A 19,325-nucleotide genomic window follows, 5' to 3' on the forward strand; every position below is an offset into this window, starting at 1 on the left:
TCCTAGCACTCTGGAAGGCCGAGGCAGGTGGAGTGCTTGAGCTCATGAGTTTGAGACCAGCCTGAGCAAAATCAAGACCCTGTCTCTACAAAAAATAGAAAAAAACTGAGGCAAGAGGATTGCTTCAGCCTGAGTTGGAGGTTGCTGTGAGCTATGACGCAACAGCACTCTACCCAGCTTGAGACTGTCTCAAAAAAAAAAAAAAAAAAAAAAAAAAAGACTAGTCTAAGAAAAAGTGAGGCCCTCCCCGGCATCTTTTCTTTTTATTTTTTATATATATATATATATTTTTTTTTTTTAAACTTTTTTTTTTCTTTTTTGTGGAGACAGAGTCTCACTTTATGGCCCTCAGTAGAGTGCTGTGGCCTCACACAGCTCACAGCAACCTCCAACTCCTGGGCTTAAGCGATTCTCTTGCCTCAGCCTCCCCAGTAGCTGGGACTACAGGCGCCCGCCACAACGCCCGGCTATTTTTTGGTTGCAGTTTGGCCGGGGCCGGGTTTGAACCCGCCACCCTCAGTATATGGGGCCGGCGCCCTACTGACTGAGCCACAGGCGCCGCCCCCCCGGCATCTTTTCAAGAAGCAGAAGAATCAGCTGGCATGGTGGGGCATGCCTAGAGTAGTACACTATTCCAGCTACTAGGGAGACTGTGGCAGGGAAATATCACTTGAGTTGCTGAAGTATCACTTGAGTTGCTGGAGTCAGAGGTTGCAGTGAGTCATGTTGAGACCACTGCTCTTGAGCCAGGGCAATAGCACAAGACCCTATCTCAAAAAAAAAAAAAAAAATACATATCTAACGTATTTATTATCAAGTATTATGCACCGTCCATAACTGAACATTATATTCCATATAGCTGGCAGCACAACAGGTTTGTCTGCACCAGCATGGCCACACATGTGTGAGTAACGTGCTGCCCTACACATGACAGTGGGGAGTTTTCAGCTCCATTACATCCCATGGGACCACTGCAGTTATCTGTGTGCCGTCACTGATGTGGTACATGGTATACAATTCCAGTTAACATTTGGTTATAAGATTTGTAAAAACATTACCCATTTTGGCAGTATGATTTTACTACCTACCTGTTTTTCATTAACCTTATTTCTCTTTTCAATTGGGGGTCATCTGTCTTAGTTGTCGGAGATGTAAGAGTCACAGGAGATGTCATTACCACAGTTTGTGGCAGAGAAGTGGCTGAAGGTGTGGTACGAATCTGATATGTCTGCATGTCTCCTGATGCAGCTGGATCAAAAAAAGTTGACTTAGCTGGGAAATGTTTTTGAAAGGACTCTGGGACATTCTGTATACACAGTAAAGTATACTTACTCTGCACTACCACTTGATTGCTGGGCACAAGTATTTGCTGTCCATCAGAGGTCTGTGCATACTGGAGAATAGTTGTGCCTTGCTGAGTATTGCCTGAATTTGTCATGGTTAATGTCTGAAGCCCCTGTACTCCATCTGTGCCTGGATTGGCCAACTGTAAGGCTCCATTTGGGGCAATGGCAACTTTAATTAAAGAGAGAAAACAGCTATTGTAAGGCTACTCAATACACTAAATTCAAAGAGGTGTCAAAAAAAAAAGCATAAAATCTATTCATGAAAACAGATCTGAATGTAGTTCTATTTGATAAATGTTGACTACTTTGGGTGAACTATACATAAAGGAAATAAAATGGCATTTCTTTATAGTAAATAAGTTCTTCATACTTTGTTTTCTAGCTCTACTTTCGAGTGGCACTACTGCTAAATGTATTACACGTTATTTAGTTAAAGGATATCTAAGAAATAAAATCTAACTTCCTAGTGAAAATCACCAATTAAGTCATCAGAAAGCCACTAAATGGCTCATACTACTTCACTCCTCACAAATATTTTTCACTGGGTGGCGCCTGTGGCTCAGTGAGTAAGGCGCCGGCCCCATATACCGAGGGTGGCGGGTTCAAACCCGGCCCCGGCTGAACTGCAACCAAAAAATAGCTGGGTGTTGTGGCAGGCGCCTGTAGTCCCAGCTGCTCAGGAGGCTGAGGCAAGAGGCTTAAGCCCAGGAGTTGGAGGTTGCTGTGAGCTGTGTGAGGCCACGGCACTCTACCGAGGGCCATAAAGTGAGACTCTGTCTCTACGAAACAAACAAACAAACAAACAAAAACAAATATTTTTCACTGAATTATACTTAGTTTAATGAGTTCTACTCAGCCCTTAAACGAAATGCCTACAGGGTATGACCAAATAGAAAACATTTTAGCATTATGCATGCAACACCCACAAAATAATCCTCTTCAGAATCTAATGCTTCATTTCTGTTCTCTTTTCAGATTATAATTATGTACTTTTCTTTCTTTCTTTCTTTTTTTTTTTAAGAGACAGAGTCTCACTTTATCACCCTTGGTAGAGTGCGATGGCATCACAGCTCACAGCAACCTCCAACTCCTGGGTTTAGGCGATTCTCTTGCCTCAGCCTCCCCAGTAGCTGGGACTACAGGCGCCCGCCACAACGCCCGGCTATTTTTTTGTTGTTGTTGCAGTTTGGCGGGGGCTGGGTTTGAACCCACCGGCATCAGTATATGGGGCCGGTGCCCTGCTCACTGAGCCACAGGCGCCGCTCTATAATTATGTACTTTTCTTTCTTTTTTTTTTTAAGAGACACAGTCTTACTTTATCACCCTTGGAGGAGTGCTGTGGCATCACAGCTCACAGCAACCTCCGGGTCCTGGGCTTAGGTGATTCTCTTGCTGCAGCTTCCCAAGTAGCTGGGACTATAGGTGCCCGCCACAACGCCCGGCTATTTTTTGTTGTTGTTGTTGCAGTTGGGCCAGGGCTGGATTTGAACTGGCCACCCTCAGCATATGGGGCCGGTGCCCTACCCACTGAGCCATAGACGCCACCCACGTTTTTTTTTTCCTTTCATGCTTTGGCTACCAGTAAGCCAAAATATGTGCACACGAATATGTATTTTAAGTAAATAGAATTTTTTCTCATTAGTCTGTAACTATCCCTCCCCAACTGCTACACATATTCTCACAGATTTAATTTATATGACTTTGAAAAAATACTCATTAAAATTTTTTAGTTAGGTGTTGTTACAGGCGCCTGTGGTCCCAGCTACTCGGGAGGCTGAGGCAACAGAATCGCCTAAGCCCAGGAGTTGGAGGTTGCTGTGAGCTGTGACACCACAGCACTCCACCGAGGGTGACAAAGTGAGACTCTGTCTCTAAAAAAAAATTTTTTAGATGCAGTTTATCTGAAGTTAAATTAGCAATTAGTTTCAATCTTCTTTGGGCAACACACATTTTATATATACACACACACACAAAATTATTTATATGAGTATAAATAAAAAAAAATAAAAAGTAAAAGTCCTGGCTGGGCATTGTGGCTCCTAGCACAATGGGAGGCTAAGGCAGAACTGCTTGAGGCCAGACATTCAAGGTCTGCCTGGGCAAAACCATGAGACCCTATCTCTACAAAAAAAATTTTTTAAACAATTAGCCAGGTATGGTGGTGCCACCTGGGAGGCTGAGGTAGGACTGCCTGAACCTAGGATTTCCGGTCTACAGTGAGCTCTACTACACTGCACCACTGCACTCCAACCTGGCAGACTCTGTCTCTTTAAAAAAAAAGAAGTCATTATCTCTTTTTATTTAGTTGGACAACCTCCACCTCTATCCTAAGGTAACAATTGTTTTTGGTACACTTCCTTTCCAATCTTTTCCTATAATCATGAAGTCTGCTAAGTAATATACTATATCAAAATATGTGTGTCTGTAGATGCAAAATATGTTTTTCCGTTTTTTTTTTTTCTTTTTTTTTTTGAGACAGAGTCTTATTTTGTCACCCTCAGCAGAACGCTGTGGCATTATAGCTCACAGCAACCTCGAACTCTTGGGCTCAGGGGATCTTCTTGCACAGCCTCCCGAGTAACTGAGACTACAGGTGCCCGCCACAACGCCTGCTACTTTTAGTGATGAAGTCTCACTCTGGCTCAGGTTGGTCTGGAACCGGTAAGCTCAAGCAATCCACCCGCCTGGGCCTCCCAGAGTGCTAGGATTACAGGTGTGAGCCACTGTACCTGGCCTATATTAAATATATGTAGTAATACATAATTATTTCATTTTGCAACTTATCTTCCTGTTTTTAACATTAATCTCAGGACTTTGGGAGACCGAAGCAGGAGAATCACTTGAGGATAGAAGTTCAGCAAAAACCCACTAAAAATAAAAAAAATTAGCCAGGCATGGAGTCATACTCCTATAGTCCCAGTTATTAAGGAGGCTAAGACAGGAAGATTTCTTGAGCCTCAAAGTTTGAGGTTGCAGGAAACTATGATCATGTCACTATACTCCAGGCTGGGCAACAGAGTGAGACTCTGTCTCTATAAAAAAAATAAAAATTAGCTGGGTGTGTTGGCACACAACTGTATTCCTAGCTACGTGGAAGGCTGGGCCAGGAGGATCACTTGAGTCCAGAAGTTTGAGACTGCAGTAAGCTGTGATCATGCCACTGCACTCTAGCCCAGGTAATGGACTTGAAAAACAAACAGAAGAAAACACTGGCAAAATCGGAGATAGAAAAATCTTTATAAACATAGATTCCAAATCTAAAAACCATCGCAGAAAAGTTTGAAAATGTGTGTGTGTGTGTTTGTGGAATAATTTATTCAATTTTATTGTTTGAAATTTTTCATAAAAACATGTTGGAGGGTGGCGCCTGTGGCTCAGCGGGTAGGGCGCCGGCCCCATATGCCGAGGGTGGCGGGTTCAAACCCAGCCCGGGCCAAAATGCAACAAAAAAAACAGCCGGGTGTTGTGGCAGGCGCCTGTAGTCCCAGCTACTTGGGAGGCTGAGTCAAGAGAATCGCCTAAGCCCAAGGATTTGGAGGTTGCTGTGAGCTGTGTGACGCCACGGCACTCTACCGAGGGCGATAAGGTGAGACTCTGTCTCTACAAAAAAACAAAAACAAAAAAAAACATGTTGGAATCAAAACTAGAAATTGAACTTGAAAATATAAAAAGGATTAATGAATTCATTATCTGGTTAGTTTTGCCAAATGTCATTTTAATAAACCAACAGACCTCATTTATTAAATCAATTAGGGGAAAAGTAAGTGTTCTGTTTTGTTTTGTTTTTGAGACAGAGCCTCAAGCTGTCACCTGGGTAGAGTGCCGTGGCATCATAGCTCATAGTAACCTCCAACTCCTGGGCTTAAGCAATTGTCTTGCCCTCAATCTCCCAAGTAGCTGGGACTAGAAGTGCCTGCCACAATACCTGGCTATTTTGGGGGGGCAGTCTTACTTTGTCACCCTCGGTAGAGTGCCATGGCGTCACAGCTCACAGCAACCTCCAGCTCTTGGGCTTAGGGCATTCTCTTGCCTCAGCCTCCCGAGTAGCTGGGACTACAAGCACCTGCGACAGTGGCTTTTTTTTTGTTGTAATTTGGCCAGGGCCAGGTTCAAACCTGCTACCCTGGGTATATGACGCTGGCGCCCTACTCACTGAACCATAGGCGCTGTTTTTTTTTTTTTTGGTTGTAGTTGTCATTGTTGTTTGGCAGGCCCGGGCTGGATTCAAACCCACCCAGCTCTGGTGTATGTGGCTGGCACCTTAGCCGCTTGAGCTACAGGCACCAAGGCAAAAAAGTGTTAATTAACACAAGTACAAATTATTAATCTACAATCTATTGTTGGGAGTACACACATTAGTGGGAGTAGGTACATTTCCGGTTATGGTAGGTTTTTCATTTTCTATCACTCTGTCTTTCAGATATAGAGATTTAATGGTTTAGTAAAGTTATCAGTCCCTGATCATGTATAGCAGGCATGCTGTAAATCGCATTGAAAAACAGTCTTGGCTCGGCGCCTGTGGCTCAAGCAGCTAAGGCGCCTGTCACATACACCTGAGCTGGCGGGTTCGAATCCAGACCGAGCCTGCCAAACAACAATGACGGCTGCAACCAAAAAATAGCCGGGCATTGTGGTGGCACCTGTAGTCCCAGCTACTTGGGAGGCGGAGGCAGGAGAATCACTTTGAGCCCAGGAGTTGGAGGTTGCTGTGAGCTGTGATGCCACACCAGTCTACCCAGGGCGACAGCTTGAGGCTCTGTCTCTAAAAAAAAGAAAAATAGTCTGAATCTTTCTGATTCAAACTTCCTTAACCTCAGACTGAAAATTCAATGTTCATGTTTAATTTTTCATTATATAACTAATCCTTATACTATTTTCTTCCGGAATTAAGGTCATGTATGTAACTGGCTAGTGTCCAAGAGAGAATTTTGTAGGATACAGGGTAGTTTGGGGTAAAATTATGTCTTTAGATTAGGACAAACCTAATTTTGAATCCTGGCTCCTTCAGTTACAAGCTATGTGGCTTTAGGAACATTCTCTACTTCTTTAAACCAGGGGTGTCTAACAGGCCAAATGCTGATTTTGTGAGGACTTTTTTGCTTATCTCTGGTGTAGAATATCACAAATAGTACATGTGGACCTTTTTTTTTTGCTAATGAGCTTTCTTTAGTGTTTGCGTATTTAACGTGCCCAAGACAACTCTTCCTCTTCCAATGCGTGGCAGAAAAAGGACACCCCTGCCTACACTTTAGTGCCCTCATAAATCAATAATTGCCTGTCTCACAGAGTTGTTGTAAAGAGTAAATGAGATAATGGTGAGAAAGTACTCTGCATTAATCCTAGCTCAAAAAGTTATCCTTTAATATATCACTGTTAAAGTATGACAGTCTTTCTACACACCACTGCTTTCCATGGAAAAGTCAATCTTTGTGTCTGTCCTGTGGAAATTGATATACATACTGTACTGTCCACTGCTAGTCTGATAGATGGGAGTCGGAACGGACATAGAAGTGACAGCAGAAACTCCAGGGTTTTCTCTGTCTCCTTTTCTGCTTCTTGTGTCTTCAGAAGACAGGTCTTTAAAAATTTTTCTGTACAAAAAAAAAAAAAGAACTTCATTACTCAGATGGAGAGCCTTTCCATGTACAAGGCATTTACAGAGGTACAAAATGTCTCTTTCCCCTGTACGATAGATAGCTTCATTGTGAGGCACTTCATTAATTAACAAGGTACATTTCTTCTTCTTTTTTTTTTTTTTTTGTAGAGACAGAGTCTCAGTTTATTGCCCTTGGTAGAGTGCTGTAGTGTCACACGGCTCACAGCAACCTCTAGCTCTTGGGCTTATGTGATTCTCTTGCCTCAGCCTCCCGAGCAGCTGGGACTACAGGCGCCCGCCATAACGCCCGGCTATTTTTTTTGTTGCAGTTCAGCCGGGGCTGGGTTTGAACCCACCACCCTCGGTATATGGGGCCGGCGCCCTACTCACTAAGCCACAGGTGCCGCCCCCAAGGTACATTTCTTTTCTTTCTTTCTTTTAGAGAGAGTCTCACTTTATCACCCTCAGTAGAGTGCAGTGGCATCACAGCTCACAGGAACCTCCAACTCCTGGGCTCAGGTGATTCTCTTGCCTCAGCCTCCTGAGTAGCTGGGACTACAGGCGCCCGCCACAACACCCGGCTATTTTTTGTTGCAGTTTGGCTGGTGCCGGGTTCGAACCTGCCACCCTCGGTATATGGGGCTGGTGCCCCACCCACTGAGCCACAGGCTCCGCTGGTACATTTCTTTTCTTTTTTTTCTTTTTTTTTTTTTGTAGAGACAGAGTCTCACTTTATGGCCCTCGGGTAGAGTGCCGTGGCGTCACACAGCTCACAGCAACCTCCAACTCCTGGGCTTAAGCGATTCTCCTGCCTCAGCCTCCCGAGTAGCTGGGACTACAGGCGCCCGCCACAATGCCCGGCTATTTTTTGGTTGCAGTTTGGCCGGGGCCGGGCTTGAACCCGCCACCCTCGGTATATGGGGCCGGCGCCCTACCGACTGAGCCACAGGTGCCACCCGGTACATTTATTTTCTAAATAGTGTCAGTGACCTTCATTTAAAAAGATCAGATTTGGCTTGGCGCTGGTAGCTCAGTGAGTAGGGTGCTGGCCACATGCACTGAGGCTGGCAGGTTAGAGCCTGGCTTGGGCCTACTAAAGAACAATGACAACTGCAACAACAATAACAAAAAAATAGCCGGGCGTTGTGGTGGGCGCCTGTAGTCCCAACTACTTGGGAGGCTGAGGCAAGAGAATCGCTTAAGCCCAGGAGGTGGAGGTTGCTGTAAGCTGTGATGCCACAGCACTCTACCAAAGGAGATAAAGTAGATAAAGAACAATGATAACTACAACAATAACAAAAAAATAGTCGGGTGTTGTGGTGGGCGCCTGTAGTCCCAACTACTTGGGAGGCTGAGGCATGAGAATCGCTTAAGCCCAGGAGGTGGAGGTTGCTGTGAGCTGTGTGATGCCACAGCACTTTACCGAAGGAGATAAAGGAGATAAAGTAAAACTCTGTCTCAAAAAAAAAAGAAAAGTAGGGCAGCGCCTGTGGCTCAGTGAGTAGGGAGCCGGCCCCATATGCCGAGGGTGGCGGGTTCAAACCCAGCCCCGGCCAAACTGCAATAACAACAAAAAAAATAGCTGGGTGTTGTGGCGGGTGCCTGTAGTCCCAGCTGCTTGGGAGGCTGAGGCAAGAGAATCGCATAAGCCCAAGAGTTAGAGGTTGCTGTGAGCAGTGTGATGCCACGGCACTCTACCCGAGGGCGGTACAATGAGACTGTCTCTACAAAAAAAAAAAAAAAGAAAGAAAAGTACACAAAACACCTATGTAACATATACCAAGAATCAATAGATGCTAGTATTTTACCATATTTGCTTCCGGTATTTTTACTAGGAATCAAGTTAAGATATACTAAAATGTCACCACTAATCCCTTCTGCACTCTCCCCTCACCCCAAAAGAGCAGCATTATCAAAGCTCTAAAGTTTGTGTACAATTTGAAATAGTTTTAAATTTTAAATTGCACACAAACTTTATGGACACTCTGTACATCATTCCTATATATATTCCTTTATTACATAGAGTCAATGACATTAGCCATTGCTTTTCTTTTCTTTTTTAAAGAGACAGGGTCTCACTCTGGCCTGATCACAGCTCACTGTAACCCCAAACTCCTGGGATCAAGTCATCCTTTTAACTCAGCCTCCTAGGAATAGGTCACCATGCCCAGTTAATTTTTTTCATTTTTGTAATGACAGGGTCTCACTATGTTGCCCAGGATATTTTTGAACTCCTGGCTTCAAGCAATTCTCCTGCTTTAGCCTCTGAAAGTGCTGGGATCACAGGCATGAGCCACCGTGCCTCACCCTATTTGTCATTTTTTTGAGACAGTTTCAAGCTGTCACCCTAGGTAGAGAGCTGTGGTGTCATAGCTCACAGCAAGCTCCAACTTGGGTTCAAGTGATCCTCCTGCCTCAGTTTTTCCTATTTTTTTTTTGTAGAGATAGAGTTTCACTTTATGGCCCTCGGTAGAGTGCCATGGCGTCACACAGCTCACAGCAACCTCCAACTCCTGGGCTTAGGCGATTCTCTTGCCTCAGCCTCCCGAGCAGCTGGGACTACAGGCACCCGCCACAACGCCCGGCTATTTTTTTGTTGCAGTTTGGCCGGGGCTGGGTTTGAACCCGCCACCCTCGGCATATGGGGCCGGCGCCCTGCTCACTGAGCCACAGGCGCCGCCCAGTTTTTCCTATTTTTAATAGAGACGAGGTCTCGCTTTTTGCTCAGGCTGGCCTTAAAACTGTGAGCTCAAGCAATCCACCCGCCTTGGCCTCCCAGAGTGCTAGGATTACAGGCGTGAGTCACCGTGCCCAGCCCTATGTGTCATTGTTCTATCTTCTTTCTCATCTATCTCTACTTTGGAGAGCATTGGGGGAGGGCATTTTACGTCTTTCTCTTATGTACGTTCTCTTTCTGGTGATCTCATCTGTCCTATGGACTTGACTATTTTATGTACACTGAGGACCTCTAAATGATTATTCCCCTTCTCCCTGAATTTCACTTCTGTATCCACTTTCTTTAAAAATTTATTATGAAATCAAATAGCCGGGTGTTGTGGCGGGCGCCTGTGGTCCCAGCTACTCGGGAGGCTGAGGCAAGAGAATCGCTTAAGCCCAGGAGTTGGAGGTTGCTGTGAGCTGTGTGATGCCATGGCACTCTACCGAGGGCCATAAAGTGAGACTCTTTCTACAAAAAAAAAAAAATTTATTATGAAATCATAGCTGTGTACATTAATGTAATCATAGGGCACCATACACTGGTTTTATATACCATTTGACATATTTTCATCACACTGGTTAACATAGCCTTCCTGGCATTTTCTTAGTTATTGTGTTAAGACATTCATATTCTCCATTTAGTAAGTTTCACATGTACCCTTGTAAGATGCACAGCAGGTGTAATCCCACCAATCACCCTCCCTCCGCCCATCCTCCCACCTCCCTCTCGCCCTTCCCCCTATTCTTAGGTTATAACTGGGTTATAGCTTTCAAGTGAATGCCATAAATTAGTTTCATAGTAGGGCTAAGTACATTGGATACTTTTTCTTCCATTCTTGAGATACTTTACTAAGAAGAATATGTTCCAGCTCCATCCATGTAAACATGAAAGAGGTAAAGTTGTATCCACTTTTGTACTGAGCAGTTCCACTCTGCATTTATTGAATTGCTTGTATTGTTTCTGCTGATCCTCACTTATGCTTGATAATTTTTGACTGAATTCATATTTGATTGATCCTAATCTGTGGCAAATTTAACTTGCAGAAGTTTCTTTTTAGATGTTCTGGCCTCCTTTATAGATCCTTGCTTAATGAAGAAATCTCAGGTTCAGAGCCCCTTCCTGTAGTAGGCCTAAACCAATGGGTACCCCTGGTTTTCGCACTTGCTTCCTCTCCTCATTCTGGTTTCAACCCATGTTATTTCTATGTATACAGCTTTTATATTTATGGGGAAAAGGGTGATAAGAGATTTTCACCATTTCCTATAAATACAAACACATTAGGTATTTTTTCCAAGAGTTCATTATTTTATACAAGAATGCTCTCTGTTTGGTAATTAAACTTTTTACTCATATTCTTTTGGTGACCATCGCTAATAGCCTTAAATAAGCCTAATGAGGCCGGGCCCGGGGACTCACACCTGTAATCCTAGCAACTCTGGAGGCCAAGGTAAGAGGATAACTTGAGCTCAGGAGTTGAGACCAGCCTGAGCAAGACAAGACTCTATCTCTACCAAGAAAAAAAATAGAAAAATTAGCTGGGTGTTGTGACAACAGCTACTGGGGTGGCTGAGGCAGGAGGATCGCTTGAACCCAGGAGTTAGAGGTTGCTGTGAGATATGATGATGCCACAGCACTCTACAGAGGGTGACAGAGTGAGGCTCTGTCTCAAAAAATAAAAATAAAAAAAATATTTTAGGGGTGGCACCTGTGGCTCAGTGAGTAGGACACCAGCCCAATATACCGAGGGTAGCCCCAGCCAAACTGCAACACAAAAATACCTGGGCATTGTGGCGGGCACCTGTAGTCCCAGTTACTCAGGAGGCTGAGGCAAGAGAACTGGCTAAGCCCAAGAGCTGGAGGTTGCTGTGAGCTGTGACGCTACAGTACTCTACCGAGGGCGACAAAGTGAAACTGTCTCTACAAAAAAAAAAAAATTTAGTTTGTTGTCTTCTAAAGCTGTTGTTGAAAAATCTATTGTCAGATTAATGAACATTCCTTTCTATGTATTGATTTTTTCCTTTTGGAAACCTTGATTATCTTTGGTATTCTCCAATTTTACTTTATAAAATACATCTAGATACAGGTTTACATTATCTTTGGGACTTTGCTTTCTAAAGGTGAGAAATACATGTCCTGATGATACAGGATTCCACCAGTCAAGGCTAGACAGGGAGCCCCCCATTCTCTAGGCCCAGGTGAGCTCAGACATCAGACCCCCATTTCCAGGCACAAGCAGACTGCCTTCTTCGGGACACACCCTCTGGGCTCTGATAAGATCATGAACAAAGCAGCTTGTGATGGTTTTTTGGGTGGTTCCACCTTGGTTAGGAGCACACACCCTAATCCCTTCTCAGGGACAAAGACTGTAAAGGGCCAACTGCCAGCCATGTGTAATCCTCTGGACTTAAGACCCCTAGATAAAGGAGCCCACATGGAGACTCCAAGAGAGTTCTTCAGTTCTTTCCCCCCTTCCAGAAGCTCTGGTGCTTTTCTGTATTCCTTTCTGACTTCTAATAAAAGTCCTATCTTACCACTGATCTGTGGTTCATGGGTTCATTCTTCGAATCCCCAAGACCAAGGACCTATTGAAGGGCAAAATTCCAGTATCACTGGAAATTTCAGTCATTACATTTTTTTCTCCCAGAGAGACTAGAAATAGCGTATCCTTCCCTATTCTCTCCTTTTGGAAGTATTTTTAGATGTATATTCTGTGTTGGACCTTCTCATTCTCTCTTAATTTCTCTTTATCTCTCTAGGCTCTATTCTAGGTGATCTGGAATTACCTACAGCTTCCTTCCAGTTCCTCAATTCTACTTTAAATAGATATCACTATATTATCTTATTTAAAATTTCTCTATAGACCTTAGCAACTGTATTGTTCATTTCCACAAGTTTGACTTATTTATTTATTTTTTTTTGTAGACACAGAGTCTCACTTTATGGCCCTCGGTAGAGTGCCGTGGCATCACACAGCTCACAGCAACCTCCAACTCCTGGGCTTAAGCAAGTCTCTTGCCTCAGCCTCCGGAGTAGCTGGGACTACAGGCGCCCGCCACAACGCCCGGCTATTTTTTTGTTGCAGTTTGGCCGGGGCCGGGTTTGAACCTGCCACCCTCGGTATATGGGGCCGGTGCCTTACCGACTGAGCCACAGGCGCCGCCCTAGTTTGACTTATTTTTTAAATCCTCCTAAGTCTCTTCTAATATTAGGATTTGACTCCTTCTCTGTCTTTCATAAACTTTTCATTAAACTTTTTACTCTTATTTTAATTTTACTTAACAGTCTCTAATAACTTCATTATCAAAGATTCTTTAGAGATTTAATGGTGTTTATTGCATCTGCTGCTACTTGCTAATAATGAATTATTTCTTTCAGGTTTTTGTAGTTTTTGATTGTGAGTTTACATTAGTAAAGTTTATTTGTCTTACCCCCAAAATTCTACAGACAAAAATTTCTCTGTTCATTAAGTGTTCGTTCAACTGAATCCAGATACCTTAACATGATAACAAGGCTCTAAGTTAGCGGTGCTCAACCTGTGGGTTGCGACCCCTTTGTAACAACGAAAATACATCGCAGCATTAGGAAGGTTGAGAACCACTGCTCTAAGTAATCTGACAACTGTTTTCCTGTTCTGGCTAAACTTCCTCTTCTTCCCAGAACCATAAGCTCCCAATTCCCAGAACAGGCCAACCTCTTATACACCATCCAATCTAACTTTGATTATACGGATTACCTATGGATTACCTTTTGATTTCCTCAGTCTAAGAAGCTTTTCTGCTACCTTACAAAACGCCTGCCTGCCCCAGTCTCACAAAATTTATCAAATTGGTGGTGACCCAAATCACATTTTCTATAAAGTCTTTCCTACTTATTCCATCAGACAAGACTGACCATACCCTAAACACAGGTCTCTCATAACATCTAAACTCCTATTGCATTTGTTTGTGCTTCAAAAACTTACTCATTTCATATCTGTTATATTTATTTATTTTTTTACTTTTTTTGAGACAGAGTCTCACTATGTCACCCTGGGTAGAGTGCTGTGGCATAACAACTCACAGCAACCTCAAAGGCTTGGGCTCAAGCAATTCTCTTACCTTACCCTCCCAAGCAACTGGGACTACAGGCGCCCGCCATAGCTCCCAGCTATTTTTAGAGACAGGGTCTCGCTCTTGCTCAGGTTGGTCTTGAACCCGTGAGTTCAGGCAATCTACTCGCCTGAGCGAGTCTACTCAGAGTGAGTAGAATCTACTCACTACAGAATCTACAGAGTGAGTAGAATCTACTCGCAGAGTGATAGGATTATAGGCATGAGCCACTGTATCCATCCAGTGGTTTTATTTTTAAAACTACCTTATTTTATGTTTTCCATAATGGCTGTACCAATTATATTCCAACCAACCATGTGTCTTCAATATCCTTGCCAACAACATTTAGTATCTCTAGTTTTTCTGATGATAGCCATCCTTTTGGGTAGCAGGTGATTATCTCACAGGGCTTTAATTTGCATTTCCATAATGATTAGTGATGCTGAGTTCCTTTTCATATACCTGTTGGCAATTTTTATGTCTTCTTTGGAAGAATGTCTGTGTAAGTCTTTTGTCCATTATTTTTTGTTTTTTACTTACTTAATTTTTTGAGACAGAGTCTCACTGTCACCCATACAGCAGTGCAGTTGCAGGATCATAGCTCTCTGCAGTCTCAAACTTCTGGGTTCAAGCGATCCTCCTGCCTCACTTTCCAAATAGCTAGAACTACAAGTACATGTCACCATACCCAGCTATTTTTTTGTCAAAATGGTAACAAGACTGGCTATATTGCCCAGGCTGGTCTCAAACACCTGGCCTCAAGCAAGCGTCTCATCTTCGTCTCCCAAAGTACTAGAATTACAAGCATAAGCTACTGCACTCAGTCTAATCTTTCTTTCTTAAACACATGTTCTCTCTTCAGTTTGCTTTGCATACCATCATTTGAACTCAGCTGGTAATATAATAACTTGCACAGTTTGACACAAGAGCGTACACACCTGTAAGATGGACGCCGTGCTAGGATCCCGTGGGCTTTCTGTGAGGGGCCTATGCTGTCAGATGAGTCTTGGGACTCCTCACTTTCTGATAAAGATGATACCTAAAAAGTAGAGGTGGTTTTAATGTGATGAACAATGTAGGATGGGAAGAGACTGAGTTTTTACTTTTAGAGAAAATAATCTATCTCCTCCCATTTAAATTCGATTGCACATTAAATCTAAGATCTAAAAGGAACAAAAGGAAAAGAAAAAAATGAGAAAGTTTATTTCAGGAGCCCAAACCAACCAAAGAACATAAAATATAGCAAACCCAGAGTTAAGAATAAAGATTGTCCCCCCACAAAGCAATACTATTCTACTAGAGTTTAAAAGAACATTCTCTGATCTCACTCTCTACTCTATTTTCTACATTGATGGATATTCCTTCAAGAGTTGTTTTTTAATTATTAATGCTTATGGGAATTTTGCACATGCTAAGTTTGAAAAGCCTGTTAATATCCAACTGCTGACATTAAGGAGACTGCTAAATATACAAGCCTGTACGGCAGGGAAGAGGTATGAGCTATGTAACATAAATTTGGGAGCATAGCTCTTTAGAATCCTTAAAGCCATGAGAATGGATGAGCTCACTACAGAGAAGTGGTCCAAAGACTAAACTCAGGAAATGAACAGTAAAACCTCTGCAAGTTGACCACCCAAAGGACTGTAACAAGCTGGTCAAATTACAGAGGTGCTCAACATAAGGAACTAGGCATACTGTACTGATACATACATGTGATACATGTCAGGTCTACGGAAATAAGGTCAATGTAGGGAGGTGGTCAACTATGGAGGTTCTACTGTATTGGAAAGGGGAGGAAGAACCAGCAAATGAGACCCAGAAGGAATTACTAGTGAGGTAGGAAGAGAAACAAATGAGCAAGGTGTCCTTGGAAAGCTAGTGAAGACAGTGCATTTAAGAAGAAAAGAGTAATCAATAGTGTCAAATGCTGCATACTGGTGAAATAATACAAGGACTGAAAACAGACCATTAGATTTAGCAAGGTGGTCACAGGCAATTAAATTAAATATTTAAACACATACAATTTAAAAATATGCATAATCAGCTTTACCTCTTTTCACAATTAGTTAATATATGTTAAGTATTCAGCGCATGGCACATACCCCCATGCAATGAATATTAGTTATTATTAATGAAAACACTTTAAAACCATACTGACACCATATGCAAGTTTTAAGTTATAACAATATTTTAACAATTGAGAAAGTAAATGGTTTCCAAGTTTTGTTTTATTGAGACAGAGTCTTATTCTGTCACCCTCAGTAGAATGCTGTGGCATCATAGCTCGTAACAACCTCAAACGCCCGGCTATTCTTTTGTTGCAGTTTGCGTGGGGCTGAGTTTGAACCCACCACCCTCAGTATTTGGGGCTGATGTCCTACTCACTGAGCCACGGGTGCGGCCCCTAAAATATTTTTATTTTTATTTTTCGAGGCAGAGTCTCACTATGTTGCCCTTGGTAGTGTGCCGTAGTGCAGCAGCTCACAGCAACCTCAAACTTTTGGGTTTAACCAATTCTCTTGCCTCAGCCTCCCAAGTAGCAGGGAATACAGGTGCCCGCCACAATGCCCAGCTATTTTTTTGTTGTAATTGTCATTGTTGTTTGGCAGGCCTGGGCTGAGTTTGAACCCCCCAGCTCCAGTGTATGTGGCCCTAGCCGCCGAGCTATAGGTGCCGAGCCCAAATACCCAAATTTTGTATACAAAATTTATCCAGGTACTAAGAACTGCAATGCAAACTCAACACAAATGACTCCATCCAACCCCCTCCCTTCTAAAAGACCTGGCCACATTCTAACCTGGCTTCCATCAGGTCAAGGTTGTGTCCCTAGAATGACCCTAAAGCTTAATGCTACCAAAAGAATTTACTGTTTGTTCCAGCCAAAACACAACTATAGGCCCCTCTGCTCACTTTTCTTAGAGCATTGATTCTAGTAAACTTCCAGTTGTAAATCTTTTCTTTGTTCTTTGATACATAAATATTCTATAACTCACAAATGTCTTTCTCCAGGCCTAGGAGCCATCTCCTTAAAATGTAACCATCAAGAAGGGCAGGGTTGGGTGGTGCCTGTGGCTCAAGGAGTAGGGTGCCAACCCCATATACCAGAGGTGGCAGGTTCAAACCCGGCCCTGGCCAAAAACTGCAAAAAAGAAAAAAAAAAAGAAAAGAAGGACAGGGTCAGAGTCAGGCTTGGTGGCTCACATCTGTTATCCTAGCACTCTGAGAGGCCAAGGTGGGTGGATTGCATGAACTCACAGGTTCAAGACCAGCCCAAGAAAGAGCAAGACTCTATAGCTAGACATTGGGGCAGGCGCCTATAGTCCTAGCTTCTTGGGAGGCTGAGGCAAAAGAATCGCTTAAGCCCAAGAGTTTGAGATTGCTGTGAGCTGTGACACCACACACTCTACCAAGGGCGACGAAGTGAGACTCTGTCTCAAAAAAAAAAGAGAAAGGACAGGGTCTCAGTCTCCCAATCTCTGTGGGAAAAGAGGATCCTAACTTTGATAGGTGTCAGCCAATGAGCAATGGCTAGTGACAAACCTTCCCCACAATGTCTTCAGTACTTTCCCTTTAGCACACACCAGTGTTTAAAAAGCCTACTATGATTACAATGGAGCTGAAAATTCCTCTGCCTAGTAACATACACACAGAAGGACATGTGCTAACACAGGCGTAGACTAGAATGATGGAAGCTGAAAGCTGTGGAAGTTATAAATAGAACCAATCATACAAGGTACCATGAGCAAGAAGCAAAAACAAAACACAGCAGAATCAGACCCAAATGATTTAGATAAGAACATCATATACAGATTACAAAACTATTATTCTTACTATGCTTAAACAAAGAGATATTTCAAGACAAGCTTGAGAATATCTTCAGGAAACAGAAAATTATAGTAGGTTTGAAAAAGAACCAAACAGATTTTCTCTTTTTTTTTGCAGTTTTTGGCCGGGGCTGGGTTTAAACCCACCACCTCCGGCATATGGGGCCAGTGCCCTACTCCTTTGAGCCACAGGTGCCACCCCAGATTTTCTAGAAATAAAGACATAACACTTGCAATATTAAAAATCACTGTTCAGATATGCTAGAATGGTAGGGCCCAACCTTTTTGGCACCAGGGATCCATTTCATGGAAGACAATTTTTCCACGGACTGGGATGAGACACTAGATTTTCATAAGGAGCACAACCTAGATCCCTCGTATGCACAGTTTACAGTAGGGTCCACACTCCTATGAAAATCTGATGGGGCCCCTGATCTGACAGGAGGGTGCTCAGGCAGTAATGTGAGTGACAAGAAGCATCTATAAATACAAATGAAGCTTCACTTCACTTCACTTGCTGGATGCTGCTCCTCTCCTGCTGTGCAGCCCCATTCCTAACAGGCCATAGGGTTGAGGACCACAGTACTAGAAGATTAGACAAAGTTAAAAAGAAAAATTAATGAAATAAAAGGAAAGAAGAAATTATTGGAACTGCAGTACAGAAAAGACAACAGATGGGAAATACGTAAAGAGATTAAAAGACATGGAGGATAGAATGTGCTAAAGAAAGAAATGGATGGTTAAAAAAAAAAAAAGCAAGGGTGGCACCTGTGGCTCAAGGAGTAGGGCACCAGCCCCATATGCTGAGGGTGGCGGGTTCAAACCCAGCCCTGGCCAAAACAAAACAAAAAACAACAACAACAAAAAAAAAAACAAAAGAAAGAAAAGGATGGTTACATCTGTACTAAAATTGTACCAACTTCTTTTGCTATTATTCCTTAAACATTACAGCATAACAACTATTTACATAATACATGGCATTTACACTGTCATTAGTGTTATGTAAGTAACACAGAGATGACTTAAAGTGGACAGGAGGACTCAATCATGATTGGCTAAATCCAGGGATACAGAACCCAGAAATACAGAGGACCAACTGTACTTAAGATGAAAGAAAAGGGATCTCAAGGGCTGCACCTGTGGCTCAGTGAGTAGGACACCAGCCCCATATATGAAGGGTGGCAGGTTCAAACCCGGCCCCAGCCAAACTGCAACAACAATAAAAAAAAAATAGCCGGGCATTGTGGCGGGTGCTTGTAGTCCCAGCTACTCGGGAGGCTGAGATAAGAGAATCGCCTAAGCCCAAGAGCTGGAGGTTGTTGTGAGCTGTGACACCATGGCACTCTACCAAGGGGGACAAAGTGAGACTGTCTCTTACAAAAAAAAAAAAAAGAAGAAGGGGATTTCAAATGGAAGCTTAGACATGGAAGAATGAAGAGCAAGAAAAGTGACAAAAAACATGGAAAAAAATAAACATTAATTAAATAAATTTATGTTTCATGTGATTAAAACAGCAACAGTAGGGTGGTGCCTGTGGCTCAAGTAGGGCGCCAGCCCCATATACCAGGGGTGGTGGGTTCAAGCCCAGCCCCAGCCAAAACTGCAAAAAAACAAACAAACAAACAAACAAACAAAAAAAAAACAGCAACAGTAACAAGTTAGAACTAGGATAAATAAAGGCTCTGAGGACCCTAGATCATCTGGGAGGACAGTAATGGTACTAACTTTAGATTTTATTTATTTATTTATTTA

The 19,325-nt window shown here is 42.9% G+C and overlaps 1 protein-coding gene across 4 annotated transcripts in view; it reads right to left on the minus strand.

Annotated features, from left to right (window-relative positions):
* ATF1 (activating transcription factor 1) overlaps positions 1 to 19,325 on the minus strand; it is a 51,582-nt gene that overhangs the window by 11,414 nt on the left and 20,843 nt on the right. For all 4 annotated transcript variants that reach the window (XM_053558025.1, XM_053558027.1, XM_053558024.1 and 1 more), the window contains exons 3-6: positions 14,688 to 14,788; positions 6,807 to 6,937; positions 1,333 to 1,515; positions 1,089 to 1,248 (exon numbers count right to left, since the gene is read on the minus strand). In XM_053558025.1, coding sequence (XP_053414000.1) covers positions 1,089 to 1,248; positions 1,333 to 1,515; positions 6,807 to 6,937; positions 14,688 to 14,788 — 575 coding nt within the window. The remainder of the gene's footprint in view (positions 1 to 1,088; positions 1,249 to 1,332; positions 1,516 to 6,806; positions 6,938 to 14,687; positions 14,789 to 19,325) is intronic.

Source organism: Nycticebus coucang, chromosome 12 (genome assembly GCF_027406575.1).
Source record: "Nycticebus coucang isolate mNycCou1 chromosome 12, mNycCou1.pri, whole genome shotgun sequence".
NCBI lineage: Eukaryota > Metazoa > Chordata > Mammalia > Primates > Lorisidae > Nycticebus > Nycticebus coucang.